This window comes from Marmota flaviventris, chromosome 6, assembly GCF_047511675.1.
Source record: "Marmota flaviventris isolate mMarFla1 chromosome 6, mMarFla1.hap1, whole genome shotgun sequence".
NCBI lineage: Eukaryota > Metazoa > Chordata > Mammalia > Rodentia > Sciuridae > Marmota > Marmota flaviventris.
This window is the reverse complement of record NC_092503.1, coordinates 11497368-11517450: the sequence shown is the minus strand read 5'-3', so window position 1 is coordinate 11517450 and position 20083 is coordinate 11497368. Positions and strand designations below refer to the sequence as shown.

General features: G+C 41.3%; 2 protein-coding genes across 2 annotated transcripts in view; one reads left to right on the top strand and one right to left on the bottom strand.

The window, feature by feature from the left end:
• The window catches only part of Tfb1m (transcription factor B1, mitochondrial), a 49413-nt gene that overhangs the window by 16329 nt on the left and 13001 nt on the right, over nucleotides 1-20083 (bottom strand). Inside the window, exons 3-5 of the mRNA XM_027939438.3 lie at nucleotides 16300-16408; nucleotides 14780-14931; nucleotides 6830-6949 (exon numbers count right to left, since the gene is read on the bottom strand). Coding sequence (XP_027795239.2) covers nucleotides 6830-6949; nucleotides 14780-14931; nucleotides 16300-16408 — 381 coding nt within the window. The remainder of the gene's footprint in view (nucleotides 1-6829; nucleotides 6950-14779; nucleotides 14932-16299; nucleotides 16409-20083) is intronic.
• Nucleotides 271-930, top strand: Cldn20 (claudin 20). Its single transcript, XM_027939439.2, has one exon. It carries the CDS (start codon nucleotides 271-273, stop codon nucleotides 928-930), a length of 660 nt encoding a protein of 219 aa, XP_027795240.2.

Sequence of the window (20083 nt, the reverse complement as noted above, 5' to 3'; positions counted from 1 at the left end):
CCTTGCTGGCCTGCGGCGAGCATCCCTTCTGGCTGCAGCTCCTGGTCCACCGGGGTGGGCGCTCGCGCGGGGCATGCGGTGCCGTGCCACTCGGACACCTCTGGCTCCTGCTCCAAAGGGAAGCTTCTTGTTCACTGACTCTTTCTTCCCCTCACCCTGCCTGTCTTCTTTCCCAGCTCTGGTTCTCTGGTTCTCCACTGCCCAATTCTGACACAGCACCATCAGAACTAAGCATCGGCTCTCCAGGGGGACAGACACAGGAGCGACATCATGGCCTCGGCGGGCCTCCAGCTCCTGGCTTTCATCCTGGCCCTATCTGGGGTCTCTGGAGTGCTCACGGCCACTCTGCTGCCCAACTGGAAGGTGAAGGTGGACGCGGGCACCACCATCGTGACGGCCATCGTGCAGCTGCAGGGGCTGTGGATGGACTGCACGTGGTACAGCACAGGGATGTTCAGCTGCACCCTGAAGCACTCCCTCCTGTCCCTCCCCACCCACGTGCAGGCCGCCAGGGCCACGATGGTCCTGGCCTGTGTTCTGTCTGCCTTCGGGATCTGTACTTCCACTGTAGGAATGAAATGCACGCACTTAGGAAGGGACAGAGAGACCAAGAGCCACGCGGCCTTTGCTGGAGGGGTCTGCCTTGTGTCTGCAGGGGTCTCTGGTTTGATACCAACGGTGTGGTACACGAAGAACATCATAGCCAACTTCCGGGATCTGGCGGTTCCCGAGGGCAACAAACACGAACCTGGAGGGGCTCTCTACATTGGATTCATTTCAGCGGTGCTGCTCTTTATTTCTGGCATTATTTTCTGCACTTCTTATATAAAAAAGAACCCTGAAGCGTGGCCCTCCCCGCCCAGGCAGGAGCCCTCCCCTCCCACACAGCCGGAGAACAATCCAGCCTACAGCCTGAAGGACTATGTGTAGAGAGCTGTGCCGCACCCTCGCAGCAAGGCTTCTGGCGCCGGCTAGGACTGCACTGTAGACCCAAAAACATCAGACCCGTGCTTACCTTTCTCTACCTAAAAACTACAAGTACTTTAAAGTGCCAACTAACTAGCACACACAATTATATCTGTCTCAAGATTTCTTTATATTTTTTTAATCATTGTTTTCATATTTAAGGGTTTATAATTAGAATCGATTCTGACTGCATTAAGTAAGGCAATTAACCGACAGTGTGTTGTTTTTAAAGATGACTTACTGACACCTCTTCTAAACTGGATTCTACAAAAGAACTTAACTGACAGCTCTAACAAGCACCTTCCACGGTGTTAAGACTACCTCCTTGGGCAATGCTTGAGGAACCTGCTTGTTTTAAAGCCCCAGGGGTGAAGGGGCCTCTGGGAAGAAGAGCTGCCCAAACCGCACAGGGCCAGCCTGCCCTCCGCTCTGGTTTTCTCCTACGGAGCCACCCCCAGGCACCGGGTCTGAGCACAGCACAGCACCGCAGGAGAGCAGGATGAAGGGAACCGGCAAGCACTGCCACAGCGGAGACGCACCGGCCCCGGGCTGATGGAGCAGTAAGCCCAAGTCAAGTGACAGTCTGTCTTAAAATGCTGAGGAACTCTCTTCTGCTTCTAGCAAAAGGATCCTCAGATTAAGTTCATTTTTCCTACAACAACTGAGACTCACCGCCCCATTTAATCTACTACCATTTGAACGGTAAGTTATTCCAGGTTGTCATTTTTCCTTCAAATCTGATTCAAGTTAACAAAAGTTCTCTTATAAATGTGCAGTTTCCATTAGTTAATGGATGTGAAAAAAATTGAAACACAAAGACTGCTTTTAAAATACGGGTTAAATTAGTTTATGATATGTAATTTAAAACTTTTAATAAGAGAATATCAACTGGATTTTCCATAGCTGCAAGGACAGCACTGCATGCTGTCACTTCTAATAATTCACTTGTTAATCTATGCTACTAATGGTTCATAATACAATGGGAAAAATAAAAAAAAATGACTTTCTTTGTATACTGATAACTCAGCAAGTGGGAAGACGTTTTATGTCAATAAATAATTTTCATATGTGCATGCAGAAATAGAGACTAAAATACTTTACACCTGTTCTACTTGGAACATCATCATTTTCCTCTGCAAAGGAGATTCCATTAGCTATTAATGGAATAGCAAAAATGAAAAGGTACTATTCATATAAGAACTAAGAAGGGAATCATTTCAGCAGAAGTTCAAATGATTGTTTAAAATACGTCTTTTTTGGAACCCCCCCGACACAATCAGTTGGTGTGTGGTACTAACAAGGTCTGTATTCCAGTGGTCAAAATGTTATTTCCTAAACAAAACAAAATGTCATATTAAAAAGAACTGACCAAAAAAATGTTCTAAGACTGCACTGCCACCTATATGAGTGTCTCGCCTTGCTTAACGTGTCTGTGTTGATACAGTCTACACAGCCTATTAGCGTCCACTTCATGTATATTGATGTACTTCTGTACCTGCTTCAAAGGTGACCTTTATTCCCATCAGGAATGTTTCTCCCCACCTGTGCCTTGGCATGATTCAGACTCTCGGAGAGATGGCACTTCAGACAAGATGAAGGCCAGATTCCTGTGCACTGCAAGTGGCCATGAGGAAGGATGACGCCACAGCCATCCCCAGCTGGGCTGCGTTCTTCCCTCTGCCCAGGACCCACTGGCTCACAGTGATCTTCACCCTGCCTCCATCTCTGCCCTCAGAAATTGTCGTTTAAACGAGTTATGAGTTTATACAACAGCGTCTCCAACCAGAATGGGAGTCGAGGTTCTGTTTCCACGTCTGTGTCTTCAGTGAAGTGCCACTCCCAGTGCCACATGCCAGTCCTGTCCTACATCTCTGCATACACTGGCTGGTTTGCCTCCTAACACTACCAGCTTACAGGAACTGAGGCTGGAAGAGCTTAGGTCAGTTACCTGACCTGCCCAAGGCCACCAGCTGATAAAAAGGGACATGGACTCAGCCCAAGGGACCAGACTGCAGAGTTAAATGCCTGGGTGTGAACCCTAAAAGCTACACAGTGCCCCCACGCGAGTCTCAGTCTCCTATGAAAGTGGGGACGGAGACAGCCCCTGCACACAGAGCTGGCTGAGCACAGATGCAGTACAGCGAACGCCGCCCTACAGGTCTCACTCTAACAGTGGATTTCAGTGGGGCAAATTCAGACAGTGCCTGGAAACATTCTGGGCTCTCACAACTGAGGTGCTGCTACTGGACTCCAGTGGGAAGAGACCAGGGAGGCCACCAAATAGCCTACAGTGCAGAGGACAAACCCTGTGACACAGAATCATCTAGCTCCAAATGCAGGCAGTTCTGAGGTTGAAAAACTTTGGTCTAATATATTGAATACATTTAAATATGTGTTTTTTCTTTGACTAAAAAGTTACCAAAATAAAAGGTAAAATGGTGAAAACACCCCCCTGAATACCATGCTAGGATTTACCTGTGGAACGCGTATGCATGTATATATGTATGTATGTATGTATGTAGTTTGTCCTGAAGGGTTCTTATGCTGAAGCTTGGTCTCCAGGGAGGTGGTGCACCTTTAAAAGGTGGAGCCTAGTGGAAAGTAATTAAGTCTTGGGGGTTCCTCCCTTAAGAGTAAATTAACACTGGTCTCACAGAGTGGGTTAGTTCTCACGAGAGTGACGTAGCAGAGAGTGAGACCACCCTACACGCTCGCCTCCTCTACACACAGTTAAATGATAAACACTTAAATTATGCCAGGAGAACTGGGAAGACCATTAGGACGGTGTGAGAGAAACGTAGGTGATGTCAGCGTTGGTGACAACCAATCAACTACGAGAGTAAAGTAACTGGCGGTGGGGTGGCACTTAAAATGACCTCTAATCTAGGCTTGCGTGACCTGGGCACATGAAGAGGTCACGAGTCAGTGCTATGGTTTGGCTCCTGGACACTCCTCTAAGGTCCAGGTGTGAGGGTTTGGTCCCTGGGGGCTGCTATCAGGAGGCGGTGGGACTTCAGGAGGGGGACATGGGAGGTGCGCTTAGGACACTGGTTTGGTCTGCCATGTACACCTGCTATGATATGCTGCCTCCTCAGAGTCTCAAAGTAATGCCACCTTGGTCTTGAACTGGAAAACTGTGAGCCGAAACAAACCTTTTCTCTTCAAAAGTTAATTATTTCAAGTACTTCATGAATTTCATGCAGTGATGGAAGATGGATTAATATAGTCAGCATACTGACTATGAGGAGGAGGAGGCCGGGGCAAACAGAGGTGATTTCAGTGTGTGACATGGACAGTGTTTCCTCAGGATGTCTCCTTCATCACTGTGTCGGTAGCTCTACACAGTCTATACTCTATACTCAGCTGACACTAACTTCATTTTCTTTTTTTCCCTTCTCCCCAATCATCTCATTTATATAGAGAGAAATATTATATGAAAGAGATAAATTATATGGTTATCTCAATGGATACAGGCAGAGCACTTGGTACAATTCAGTATCTACTCTAAGGATTTATTTTTAAGGATTTAAATCATAGCCCATAATTCTCCAAAACACTGTTGCATACATTGTGATTATCTCTAAGAAATTTTGCTTTCATCTCATTTCATTTTATACATATAGAGCCACCTGCTTTCAAAAAGAATTTGAGGCAACTTAATAATAACTGCAGCATGATAAATATAAAACACTGAGAAAAGACTAAAGTTACAAAGAAAGAGAAAAAAATGATCTGAAATAATCCTGGTTGAAGCATGCTAAAGTACTTGAATATAAAACTTAGTTTAAAATTTCTACAAAACCTATGCAAATAAGGCCATGAAAGTTTCTTAGGGCACTGTCTGTTGGTAGGAACCTCCACAGGATACTGCCGGAGCCTGCCCAAGTTCTGTGCACTGGGCTGGAGCACCATCCCCAGCTCCCCCCAGTGCTCACAGATCTGGAGCCACCTCTGCTCAGAGGGCACTGCACCCCCACTTGCAGCATGCGGCCCCCAGCCCAGGCCTGACTGCACAGGAGACAACTCTGGGGGGCAATCTGTGCTCAAGAGGGCTCCTCTCCCCCATGGGAGCAGTGAAGAATTATTTCAAAATCTGAATTCCGACCGTTTGGTTGTCTTCCTTTATCATAATATATCTTACGTCCTCCTAGATAAGTGTTTTCCTAGATCACAAATGAATCCCCCTGCATGTAATATTTACAACATAATGAAAAACATGTGAGAGAAGTGCCATATGTTTAATTTGAAACAAACAAGAATTCAGTAAAAAGAGAATCAAAGACATAGCTAGTTTTTCCCAAAAACATAAATATTTTCTTGAGGGTTAATCACAAAGGAAAGAAATTTTAAAAACAAACTATATACCTACTAATAATTTCTAAACACCATAAAACATTTGGGTAACTAAAACTAAGAGAAACTTTCCAACAAAATATTCTACATCCATCCTGAAAAATCCTTGGTAAAATTTCGTCTGTCTAGGATTCTGGTTTATGATAATAACCGTAACTACAAAAGCCTTTAAGCCAAGATTTTGGTTTCATCAAAGAATGGGTTTTAGGCCACTCAGAATGCTTGAAGCACACACGTGACAAGAAGAAAGCCAAGTATTTGGTTACTGGACCCTTTCATCATAATGGCCACCTGCCGCAGGAGAGAAAGCCCCTGAGAGCACCAGGGTGCTGATCTGATGATACTCTACCCCCTCTCGTCTTATTCTGGAATAAGTCATCTATAGCGTCTTTGCAATCCTGCGGTGCAGAGGTGGAGGTGGGATGGCTAGTGAGTCTCCTGAGTTTGATTCAGGAAAGCTGATGGGTCTGCTTCAGAAGTGGAAGATGGACTAGCTTCTTAGGCACCTGAAAGCTCAGCTAACTGTGGTGACGTCAAGAGGAAATGCAAAGGTGGCAGCAAAGCACATGGACACACTCCAAGATCCACAAATCGTTTTAACACTAAAGGCTGGAGCCCTCGTTCCAAATCTACAACCTGAACCTGCACCTAAATCTATAAAACCATACTGCACCAGGCAAGCGCTCTGCCACTGAGCCCTACCCCAGTCCCCATACACTTGTTATGCTATCTACTTTTATTTATGGAGCTCAAACTATGTAAAGACCACTCTACAAAAAATTTATATTTAAGAATTTTAGTTACCACCAAGAGATTTCTACCCTTTATCAGACTGTGAAGCTCCGTATCTGATTTGTCTCTCGTCTCCTCACTGATGTTGCATCCCCAGCCCAGCTTCTTTCAAGCAGTAGGCACCCAATTTACATTCAGTGAAGAAATAAATAGATTTTATACTACATGTCCTACAGTAATTCACTGAACAGTGGTTTTGCCAAAACAGGCACTAGCTTTTTAATTATTGGCAAAGAAACTTTGTTTCTGTAATTAAAACTTACTCATATAACTAGCATGGAATAGTCGAAGCCTAAATTAACATTCAAATGATTTTCCACAGATGATTTATTACAAGTAACACTGCCAAAGACGTGTAAAAAAATCATGATGAATAAATAATGTCTGATGTAGCATTAGTTAGAATCTCTTCTCAGAAACCACAAACAATACTTGATTCCTTTTCCCAAGGACTGGGACGCCTCTGGGAGTTGGAAGGGTGACGAGATGGTGAATACTAGTAATCAGTCACCCTATCTAAGGGAGAAAAAGATCAGTGTAAGAACTATTTGTATATTTTTTGTGGTTTTTATTCAAAAGAAATAAACTATGCCATAGTTTGCTATAGATAAATATTAGATCCTAGAGACTATTTCCTATGACACACTACAGGGAAATAAAAATTATAATGAAGATCAAATTATGATATACTAAATTATGATCATACGCAGAAACTCACCTCTGGCTTGGGGACAAAAGCCTGGCCTGGAATCGTAAAGATGTGCTCCACGCTGCAGAGGTACTGGGCCATGATGGAAAGGCGGCTGCGCTGTTTGCTTCCTTTTGTGGCTGTGAGTCTCTACAGAAGAACAAAAAATGATTTTAGTGAATAATAAATCCAGTCTGACCAAAAATAACAGAGCTAACATCCCACTGTATCTGATGTTGGACTTCTGGAGGTAAATTATAAAAGCATGGCACATAGCCAATAGGAGGAACAGTTTCTTCCAACATCACCATCAACAGATGCACACCTCATTCATGTGATTATACCTTATACGGTCTGTGTCATGCGTAATGCACTAAAAAATCAGGGAAGAAATCTTCCCTACCACTGACTGCTGGGGATTTTCAAGCCACTGTCACATTCTATAGAAGGTGGTCCAGCTTTATAGAACAACTAATACTTGATGATGAAGTTAGCAAGCATAATAAAAAAACCAAAGATGCTCAAATACTAAATTTCCTGAATTATCCCAATATATGAATGAACATTTTGAAATACCCCAACACAAGAATGAACATTTTAACAGTGTGCTTTTCTTTGCTGGAGAACTGACTATTCTTGACAAATAATGTCTGTAAATAACTAATAATTTATTCTTTTAAGTACCTATTTTTATTTTGAAATGTATTAGTTATAATCAAATTAATTAATAAGTGCAATAAAATTTTAGTTAAAATTGCAGGATTAAAAAAACCTTTGATTTCCATGTACAAAAAAAATTCGCATACATTTTTAAGTTAAATTCCATATATATAAGGCCAAGAATGACCAAGACACTTCTGAAGAGTACCAGCAATGTTGATAGGGGCATTCACCCTACCAAGTGTGAAAATTATAGCAGTATGCCGTAGGCACAAACCCAAGATTTGGAGAGCTGATAGTGATAGATGTGATACAGAACTGCTAACGGGAAAAGGGATGGACCATTCAACGGAGATATGGGTATAACTAGATATCTCAGGAGGAAAAAGTATGACCCTCCATAGTAGGGAAGAATATCTTAAATATGCAAAAGCAGAAGCTCATTAAAATGAATGTCTGTACGATAAAAACCTATGAAGACAAATTTCAGCCTGAGAGAAGGTATTTGCAGGACTAAAGGATCTGTGTTTGGAATGCAGAAGGAATGCCTGCATGACAGGCATTAATAATCCTAAGATAAACAACAGAAAATATGGTAAGACAGATCACAGACGAGCAACCCTCAGGGGCTGAACCATGAACTGTGCTCAGCCACTTTACAGATCAAAACCACAATGAGATGTTGTTTCATATTCACGAAACGAACAAAACATTTTTAAAAGAGCCTGCCAGAACCTAGCATTGGCAAGTACACAGAACTACAGGAACGCTCGAGCATGCTAGCAAGGGAGCGGGGAATCAGCACAAGCACTCCAGAGCACGATCTGGCAACGTGTAGTAAAGTGGAAGTTATACAAACCCTCACGACCCTTTAGTTGTGTCTCTGGAAAAACACCTTAGAATGGTTTATGTGCTTGCACAAGATGTGTATATGAATGTTAATTGTAGTGTTACTGCATTATTAAGAAAAGCAGAAAAACATATCAGTTCATCAAGAGGTGAATGAATAAATTGTAGTACTTTTGTGAATGAAATAAGAAATAATAATTAAAATGAATGAGCGGTCATCAATGTAGGTTAAATCTCAAAACAGTAAAAAATTAAAGTGGCAGAAAATAAGTCTAGTGTGACATTTATATAAGAAGACACTGTTGTTTGCATTGATGTCCTGAGCTGACCTGTTCTAACAGCCCGGTTTACTCTGCTGCTTCTAACGGCGGTGGACCTGAGACCCACACAGTCTGGCTGGTTGGAGTTCTGCCTTAAGATCAGAAACTAGGCTCTGCACGAGATGCTGAGGAATCTTCTCACGAGCAAACCTGGAGATTCTGTCACATCTGTTTCGATAATCAGAAGTCATCCCCATCTCACCCCATTTCTTAAATTTTAAACATCCGGTTCTTGTCTATATTTAAGACAACTGAAATTACTGGGAAGCTGAGTTCAAGGGTTCAAGGTGATAAGTTGCTCTAAGATACAAGACAAAATCCTTCCTCATCAAAGTGTAAAACCAAGAAATGCATATATTCTCAAGCAAATATAAAAACAAACCACCATACAGATTTCAGTTAAAGAATAAGCTTCTGAATCAAATGACTGAAAACATTTCTAGTTCTCCATGAAGGAAAAAAAAAATGTTTTACTACCAGAATAAAGGTGGAAAATGCAAAATGCATTATAATTAACATCCAACTCACACAATTCAAGGCAGACCTTTATAATAAAATCTAGTATGAACATAATCACAATATTAAAAAATGAACCAAAATAAATGCCCACATTTTAAAAATTATTATTTTATTCTGGATTTCTTTCCCCCCTCACAGCTAATATTTTACTTTATGTTTGAAAGGTATGCATCAAGTGATGAATTCAAGAAAATTTAAAAATAACTTTGACTAAAAAAGGAAAACTGTAAGGCATGAAAATTATTCTAATTTCATGTAAAAGCACATTTAAGTATATTCACTTAGAAAACTAAGCATCCAGTGTAACCAGGAGGGGGTGTCTTAACCCACTAGCTTGACCCATTCAATCTCTAGCAAATATCCCTGGGTGGTGGAGGTGAAAACATGTGAACCACAGATTTTAATTTGGAATAGAGCAGCACATATCACTGTCCCTAACTCATAAGGTAAAAATTCAAGTCACAGGCTGGAAAGCCCTGTAAGAGACTTCATTAAAAACTAGCCTAAGAGTTAAATGGCCAACCAACCATTTGAATGTACAGCACCATCAAAATCCATTAGGAGTTACATGATTTAACAACAAAAGGCCAGGAAGCGAAACCAGCTGAGTTTTTAAGTAAACAGCAACTGCTAACCCTTGAGCTCTGAAAAGCACTCTGAGTATGAGAAAACATGGGGTCAAAGACTTCCCAAAGACAGTGCTGCTTTTCCTCTTATTCATCTCAAACAATTTTAAGTACAAGTAGAAAAGTTGTGCTTACAGTTGAGAAGCCACACAGCCGCCCATCAGGGACAATGACAGCCACATAGTCAGTGGCAGGAGAGGCCCTCCTGCTAGGAATGTACCCATCAAGACAGTGTCTCCTGGGCATGAGAGACAACAGACAGGCTGATGCTGGTCCAGTTAGGAAAAACCTCAGGACCAACCACATGGAGGAGTTAAACCTAGTGACTTCATTAAGCCAGACTGAGCCTCCGTTTTCTCAACTACAAGGTGAGGTTAGATGAGGTCTGTTAAGGTCTCTTTTAGTGTTACACAGTCTGATTCTATTTTATGAGCTGTAATGTAATATTCTCTGTTATGTCGCCTCACGCGTACTGGCTGAATTCTTGTATTTTAATCCTATAGTCCTGGAGAAAGAAATAAGAGTATGGTGTACATTTCTGGTTTTTTATTTCACAAAGCCAAAGTCAATGTTAAAAAATGTTTTCTGTGGCTAAAATACAACACAATGTTGCTAGTGTCCCACTGAAACTTTCTCACAAAAGATGTGAAAATCACTACACTTCTGATGCACTCCATAAATTGTAGACTCGATAACAACTCTCCTCAGTATTATGCTCAAATTTAACTAAAATCAACCTTTATTTGATAAAAGAAAACTGATGGCCTTTGGTGACACGGAAGCAACACTTACTAACCATGGCTGACAATGAGTTACCTCTTAAGCCTCTGCCCCTGCTCTTCCCTGGGAAAGAAATGGAGTGCATGAATGAAATATCACAATAATCATGTCACCTGAGAGAAAAACAAACCCACCCACTGTGGAGTATTAAGAAACAGACTTGGTCTTTCTCCTGATGGCTGGCAGTCTCCTGGGGAGAGGGTGTCTTGTTATTCATCACATCTGAGTTTATACTAAGGAGATCACATGGTGGGTGAGGGGAGAGGGAGCCCCCAGAAGGGGCTGGCTGGTCACCAGAAAGACCAACTGATGACGCATTACTTAAACCAGAGATGAAGGGGTTCCCTGAGTTCTGAGCCATTCTGACAAACCGTGGAAACTGATGAGGGGTCATAGGACCCCCAGTTTACAGCTGGCTGCTCAGAAGTTTTGGAGGTCCAGATTTGTGACTGGTGTCTGATGCACTTGCAGAACTGAGCCCTAAACCTGTGCATCTGACAATAACTACAGGTGGAGAGTCTCAGAATTTAATTAAATTATAGGACACCCAGCTGGTGTTTGGAAACCTGGAAAAATGCTTGGTGTGGGGAAAAAATACACACACACATCTCATGTGAGAATGTTGTGAGTATAAACAGAGTGGTTTTTGTCAGAAATGACAGTTCCAAAGGTTGAGAAAACAATGAAGGAAACTTCAAGCATAGGCCAGTTAAGACCAACAGAAGGTAAGATTCAGTAACAGGAAATGACAAGAACCGTGGGGAGCACTGACATCATCTTTGAGTTCCCATGAACACAAATGGGTCCTACATGTTTGTGATAAAAGCCCCACAACTATTGAGAAGATTTTATTAACGAATACTACAAACCAAGTGTTCTGGGCCTTGGCTTACTGTTCTGGGCCTTGGCTTACTGGCATTTGGGGATGATTGATGCTGGGCCAGTCCTTGCTGTGAGGGGCTTTCCTGGACCCTGAAGGATGTTTACCAGCATCTCTAAGCTCTGCCAACAGGAACCTGAAGCATCCTCTGGCTGTGACAACCAAAAATGCCTCTAGAGATTGCCAAATGTCCCCAAGAGGTAGTGGGACAAAAGTTTCCCCACTAGGGATGATTATAAGAAGGGACATAGGTGGAGAGAGAGATGGATTTGAGAAATCAAATTCTTACAACACACTCAAATGATCTGAGAGAGAAGAATCTTAAGAATCAAACTCATGTAGTCACACAGCCTACTCTCAAAGGAATTCTGAAAATAAGTTTTGTTCCAAAATGACTATAAAGCTGAATAAAATACAGGAAATGTTTTTCACAAACTGAATAGACACTGCAGGTCTGTGATCTGAGGAAGGGAAGGAGGTAAGCCAAGACTCTCCCTGGCTACCGAGGCCCTGCCCTGCACAGGCTGTGGCTCAGGCAGAGGAGGGCTGTACCTGGGCCCAGTTACCTTTCACCTGGGGAGACAGGATGGAGGTCAGAGAGGCCTGGATAGGGAGAATTCATTCATTCGTTCATTCATTCTCATTCCCTCCTGTCTCTGCTGTCTGTCTCTCTCTCACACAGAGTGAAAAAGAGGAGGTGAGCGGGGAGCCAGAGTTCCCATATGCTGAAGGTCCCTTCAAGCCTCAGGAGCCCTGATCTGCCTAAGGACTGGAGAAAGAACCCCGAGAGCCGTGGAGCTCACACAGGGCGAGGAATGGCTTGTGCTCCCCTCAGCTAAAGGCAGAGAGGTTCTGTCCCCAGCACCACACAAACAAAACAAAAAATAGTAATTTTAAATATTAGTCATGAATAAAAATGCCATGGAAAACATGACCACAGTGAAGAGAGAAAGATATAAAAAGGCCCAAATGGAACTTTTGGAGATAAAAATACAATATTTTAAGTAAAAATTCCATTAAATAGAATCAAAGATGAATGCTGGAGCAGAGAGTGGTGAATGTGAAGAGGCAGTAACCAGAATTTTTATGCAAGGTAAATTACTAAAATTTCTTTTCTTCATAACAAGTAACCAAATATTCCCAGAATGACTAATTCCTCTCTTCACTGTTGACTTTTTATCTGGCCATGAACATACACTAAGTTGTTGATTCTGAATATTATGATGCAGCCAATGACCGGTTCTGCGCCATGTCACACCGCTCTGAACATTCAAGTCTTACCTTGAATTTCAACACTTGAAATGAGATTATGAGATTCTTTTCTCTTTGTTTCTCCCTCTCAACATTTCTTTTGTATTCTTACAGGTCTCCTCAAGATGGTCCTGGGAAATTCACCACATTTCAAGATAAATTCCATAAGGATTATAAGTGTATTAGATATACAAAGTTTTCTGGAAATGATCAGCAACTTTACAGTAATCATTTTTCCTTCCAGGGGTATGAAACATTTTTTAAGTGAAATTCTGAGACTCTTAGTAAAGAATCATGGTTATTTTTTCAGATCTTGCTTTTCTTCTTAGGTTTTCAAAGTAATTTGTTATCTCCAATTAATATTCTGTTTACTTCTTATTTCAATAAAAATCTCTTTGATTTGCTTTACTCTCTGATGGATTAAGTTATCTATCACTAATTCAGTCCTAAACTTTTGTGTAACTATTCTTTTAATAAGTGCAAAAATGATAGATACTTGTTAATATGGCTAATGGGGTGAATTGGGATCCACATGTTATAAATAGTAAAATTATTTCTAATTCAACCTTACAAAAAATCAACCCCAAGTGGATAGAAATGTAAAGGAAACAAAAAGCTCCTAGAAGATAACAGAAAGGTGTCTCCACATTCTCTAGATATAAAAGGATTTCTTCAACAAAACACAAAAAGCACTGATTATAAACTTAAGAATTAAGAAAATCCAATCTTCAAAAGACATTGTAAAAAATACAACGACAAAACTCCATCCATCAGGAGAAATTTGCAACACATTTAATAATGTAAGAACTCCTCTGAATCAATAAGAAAAGACAAGCAGCCCAAAGAAAGGTGAGCAAGCAGCTCACAGAAGATCCTCAAGTAACCTAAAAGGCCAGGAAACATAAAATGGTGCTCAAGTTAAAAAAAAAATAAAATTAACAGACCAAATAAAACACCACGACACACCATCATCCTCAGATTAAGAAAATGCACAGATCTGTCAATACCAAGTACTGGCAAGAAGTGGAACAAAATGAACTCTCTGCGGATGGCATTGCAACAGGCGTTCTCCTGAGCACCACCCAGCAGAGCAAAGACCTACAGTTCCACTTTACAGCACATACCCCAGGGAAACCTTGCCCTTGTATGACAATGTTCATGATAGTTTTGTTTGTAATAATAAAACACTGAAACTAATTTAGAGTCCCCCAAATAGGAGAATGCACAAATTATGACAGTCAAACAGTGGGAAGTATATTGGACTATGTAAATAAAATATAGCTAGTAGTAACATGAGTGAATCCTACAAATGATGTTCAGGATAAAATATATACACACACACACACACATACATGTATACATGTGTGTGTGTGTGTGTTTGTGTATAATAAACTCAATTACAGAAAGCTCAAAAATGGCTCAAGATAAAGGCTATTACCTATATGGACAAGTCTATGTGATAAGACCATGGAGAGGAGTAATAAATCCAAAAGTCATAGCACTGGTTATCTTGGTGGTGGGAGTGGAGAAGAGAGGCAATCAGAGTGAGCCTACTCACAGTGTGCAGGCCCCCCTTAAACCTCTGCAGCTTGAAAGCTGCCCTTTCCATCCTGAATGAAGGGGCCCTGCCTGCCTTGGGGATGCAAGCATAGCAGGCCAGCTGAGCTGGGGGTGGAGACAGTGCACGTGCTAGATAATGAGGGCTTCAACCCCTGCCCTTCTCAGCAACAAGCTGATGATGACATTCTTCTTCATCCTAAGAGTACAAAGGACAAATCTATGCTGTCACAGGCCAGTCTCCACATGTGAACACACAGGCAATATGTTCATCCTTCTCTGCTCGTGGCTGTGGCCCTCCCGGCCCTGCATTGACCACAAGGCCTTCCTGGTGGACACACATCAGTCATGCTCTCCGGGAAGCTCCCAGCAGGTGTCAGTCATCCCATTACATGTTTAATGTTTGGCTGAACCATTGTTGGGTTTTTCTGTGTACAATGGAGCATTAAGCTAGAATACACAGGTACAAATGCATTATCGTTTGGGATTTTGATCATTTAATAACCAGAAAAAGTTAAGCCACAAAGTTAATGCTTACCTCAGCCACTTCCTTTTGAAAAGTCAAAGTCATCTGAGTTCTGCCATAAGTAAAAGGTCCATCTCTACAAGAAACGTTTTCAAGCCATTTGATAATCAGTGGTGTTGAAACATTAAAAGGCAGATTTCCAATTATATGTATATTGGGGGGATCTGTTTTGACAAGGAAAAAAAATAACTTGTAATAATTTCATCAATAAATTCTGAATACCATTTTAATTAAGAGTAAAATCAAACTGGATATTAATAGCATCAAACACAAGTATCTGAAAAGATAATGACTGAATATTGTTTGGTCCATTGATTCTTCAACATTTTTTCACAAAGTATTCACAAAGGACTCTACTTAATTAGTGCCAGTCAGGTAGTGACAGTGCTAGGAATTCTGACTTAGAAAATGAATTAAAAACGAGTTGAACATGATGAAGTTTAAGCACCTCTGGGGTGGCCAGGGGCTCAGATGCCCTGGAAGGCGATACAGGCTGGGTATAAAGATATGAGTGCCAAAAATATTTGGGTAGGAAGTAAAGCCACAGAAGTGGAGCAATCCAGACAAATCTGTAGCAAGAAGACATGCTCAGAAAGAAAAACAGCAAAAACAACACATAAGAACTCAGTGGAAAGAAACCACTGGCAAAGAGTTGTTAGAGAAAGTTCACAAATGTCAAATAAAAAACAGGAGGGTATTGGCGTCAGGGAAGATGAGAGAGAGAGAGAGAGAGAGAGAGAAGGGGAAGGGAGGGGAGGGGAAGGGAGGGAAGATAGGGGGAGGGAGGGGGAAGGGAACACACACAACGTGGGCAACAGCAAAGGAATGCAGGAGGATGCAGTCAGAATAGGTCTGAGGGCAGGAGATCACTGTGAGCCTAGCTGGAGCCTGTCCAGGGATGGGGGCAGGTAGGAGGATCCAGGCAGTGCCCAAAGGTCTATCAGAGGATGGCACTGCAAACACAGACCACCCTGAAGGAGCCTGGCCCTGGGGAGGCAGCTAGATAATGATGTGTCAAAAACCTCTTCCATTTTTGTCAAAGGTTTTGATGAGCAAGAAATATACTCTATCTGTGTACTCTGAGGAGCTTGGCACACAGCAGATACCCAGTGAACACAGTCCATGAAAACAGAGTGCCCTGGTTAGAGTGTGAAAGAAAATGGAATAAAGTTAAAACCAAGGCTTGGGTGTGGCCTGCTTTACATTTCCTTTTTCACATTTAGAAAAAGTAATACTTTGTAAGAGTTTATCCCATGTATATGGTATTGTAAAAATGACAAGTTTACTTGCACAGAATCTAAAACATTTGAAAATTTGAGACAAAGAAATTAGAACTAAGAAAAGGTTACTAGGTTTAAATTTTGGAAGAAAGAAGGAAAGTAAAAAAACGACAATGCACATTATTTAATTCTGTTCAGTAGTCTAAAATATAAACATGTAATAGTGAACCCTTATAGTAAAAGTATAATAAATAATTGTGATATAAATAATGACAAAAGAAAAATTTTAGAAAACATGCCCAAAGTACTTACCATCTTCCCAGTGTCTTTTAAGACTTTCTGGAAAAGCCTTTTCTATCTTAAAGGTCAACACATCTCCATGAACAATTCTCAGTTTTCCAGGCGCTGCATCAGAAAGCATCTAGTTTATAAGGTCAATAAAATGAGCTCACACACTCAGAGCAACAGAACTACAGCGTTTAAACCTGTGCATCATTACATCTGCTGGAAAAGCCAGAGACCCAGAGTGACCGTCCACAAACTGACAGAGTTTCTCTTCAACACAGGGGGGTTAGGGACAGTCACAGGTGACACAACAGCAGCTCAGGATTGCACACGTGGCACATGAGTGTAACTCTGGCCCTCAGAATGACTTCTACTTCTGTATAGAACTCAACATAAACTACACTCCTATCTCTAAGTCTTACAATTACAGACTAAGGACGTGATAATGAAATTCTGAATAAGAAAAATAAGCTTGAATCCAACTAAATCTTTATAGTCTAGATACCTACACAGAATTCTACACATTACCTAGATTTTTACCTTAATCTATGGGTAGATTCAAACTAAGTAGAAAGTCCCTAGTCAATGCCATGCCCCATTTGGCATTCTGAGACTACCTTCACCTAGCAGCCCTAGCCAGAACCTTTCTTGATTCACAGGCATTATCCACCTATGAACTGTCCTGGATATAACTGTCCTGTGTATATACAGTTCCACACTTGCTCTCTATCAGCCCCTTTCCACCTTCCAGTCATCATTTGCTTTTTCCCCCCTTTCCTTCAATTTTTTTTTTTTTTTTTTTTTTTTTGTGTGTGTGTGTGTGGCGGGGGGTGTACCATGGATTGAACTCAGGGGCACTCGACCAATTTTGTATTTTTTTAGAGGTAGGGTCTCACTTTGCTGAGGCTGGCTTTGAATTCGAGATTTTCCTGCCTCCACCTCCTGAGTGGCTGGGATTACAGGTGTGTGCCACCATGCCCAGCCTTCCATCAGTCTCTTTAAGCAAAAAAGAAAACCAACAACAAAACATGGCTTCCTTTGTAATAGATCTCTTCTGTCTTAATTTCATTCACTTTATTACCACACTCCCACAGTACATAATAAAAAGCTGGCATTTGGTTTGCAAAGGCCGTATGAATAGGCCAACTATAAATCTGTATTATGTGTCCCTGCGCCCAATACAAAACTTGATCTTCAGTAAAACAGAAAGCATGCAGCTCCTAGCTTACAAAACTTAAAATGCCAGCGTGAACTTGCCAGATGAGACGTCACTCCAAAGCAGACTGCAAGGAAGAGGTGATCCTCCTCCTACAGCAAGTCTCAGCTCAGGGGGCCCAGAGAACCTTGGTCTAGCTCAGCTGCCGAAATTCTAGAACCTGTTGAGGGCTACACAGGGATGTTCAGTCAACAAGTCAAGGGGGACTCTGTCCTTCTTCTAGTTCCATAAGCTGACCTTCTCTCCTAATACCGTGTCCTCACCTATTTCAGGTAACTAACAGGAAGGATGAAGAGGTGTCAGAAGTCAGGAGTCAGGCAGCAGCCCTCCACTGTGCCTTGCCTGTGACCCTGAAGGCACTTAAGATCAGAGTTCATGTGCTTAGTCTCCTTCCTCGGCAACAGCATGAGTGCCTTAAGGCAGCACTTCTTTCCTATCTACTTGAGCAGTACTTGCAGCAGGTGCTAATGCATATTGAATAAGGAATGAACACACGAATGATCAAACAGCATTCAGCTTCTTGGAAGCTGGCTCCCAAAATGTGGGGCCAAGAAACTTGCAAAGATTTACTTCACTAGTAAATGAGGTAGAATTATATAAATAATATTTCAGAATTACATAGCTGAAATGCTTATATAGTTAAGAGAATAAACATTTTAAGTTTGGAATCTTCTAGTTTTACTGGTTAACCACTGCAGTTTAGCAAACCTAACAGCATACCTTTGGTACTAACATACTTTGGGATTATTTTAAATTACCATGATTTGCTAAAACTTAACCTGATGGGTTTCAGCCGATAAATCTCAGAAAACATAATAACCACAATATACTAAAGAGCTAGCTCTTCATAGGACATGCTCTTACTGTATAAACACTGAGAATTTAATGACAGCACTGACCAAGATTAGAGAAAGCTAAAATTTCTCCATAACTATGTTTCACATAATTAAAACAAAACAAATTAGCATTTCAAAAACAAAGTGGCAAAACTAAAAGTTTATGTTACATAATGTTAATATACAGAAAGTAATTAAGTAATTTGTAATTAGGACTACAAACAATGTAAATTTGACTGTTTGGTGTTAATTCATATGCTCTGACAGCCACACTTGAAACATTAACTTTTTCCACACTCAAACACAACTGCATACCAGAAAACTGACAAAGACACGAACCTACTTTCTTTTCCTAGGTTTAAAGTTTCATGTCTACTCTATTTCTTTTGAATTCCCAGTTAGGTTTAGGTCTCAGTCAATGACAAGCCAAATCCAATCTGTAAAAGGTCTACCCCCTCCTTGACAGCCCTGTGCTCCAGCTCCCTTTGTGACTCCCCACTGCAGAAGGAATGGATGCTGGTGTTTGCTGACTTCCCTGAAGACCTTGGGGCAATTCTGAGGGGAGAGTGCAGTACAGACTAACTGATACTGCCATTACAGACAAAGCCTTCTACCCAGAAAGGACAGGGGACTCTGTAAACTAGTCACAGAGGAATGCTTTCACCACTGAAACACTGCTGGAGGGGGATGTGGCAGGGTGGAAGGATCCCTGTTGCTGCCCTTCAACAACATGCCCAAGGTGTGACCACATAATGCGCCCAGAGGCACAGTCCATTGTGAGATCATAAGTGTGGGCACCTGATTTCAGCCAGGTGAGTATTCATAGATACTCTTAACCTGGTCCATCATTTAAATTTCCAAAATGAGATGGTCTTCAAGGAAAAGACTTTCATTAACTAGGACTACAAAATAAAAGAGAAAACCAAACCATGAAAAGGAGAAGAATGTATTTTTTTACATGTGTGCTAAGAATTCTATCGTTACAATTGTTAACACTCATGATTTGCATAATGAAATATATAAACCTTACTCTCTATTAGAAGTAATTAGACCAAATCTCTAAGAGAGTCATTTTTCTTTTTCCTGAAACCAGGTTTTGTAAAGGGTACATGGAACAATATAATGGATAGTGCCATTCTATGGCCATTAAAAAAATAAAACACAAGACTCCTTTAACAAGTCAGTCCCCGTAAAAGCTTTTCTGTAGGGAGGTAAGTAACAGTGGTCCACCTGGGTAGCTTTTTCGGTGATTTAATTTGATGAGGAAAGAACAATTTTTTGAGAACAAAGAACCACATGTAAAATGGATATTTTGTGCATTTTATGCCACCTCCTCAGGGTGAGGAGCTCATGGCAGCCAACACTCAGAGTGGGCTAGGCATTCATCACCTACTTCCTGATTTGCCTTAGAGTAGGGCCTGAATGCTGCTGGAGTAAAAACTTGCAAGAGGGCTGGGCAAAACTGTCTCACAAGTAACATGAGAATGAAAAAATATGCAATTAAAATACGACATGTAAAAACTTAAGATCTTTACTTTTATGTAGACTACACAAAAAACAGCAGTGCTGTTATTCAACAGGAGCTTCATATCACAACACCTTTTTAGGGAGAAGACTGCAGCATGACTTCAGTCAGTGTGCTTGTTGGTTAGACTGAATCAAATATGTATGGTAAGAGCTTGTGTACTTGGCCTCCTTAAGGGATCTGATGTCTGCTTACGTATACTTCCCACACAACATTTACTCCTTTATTTGTTAA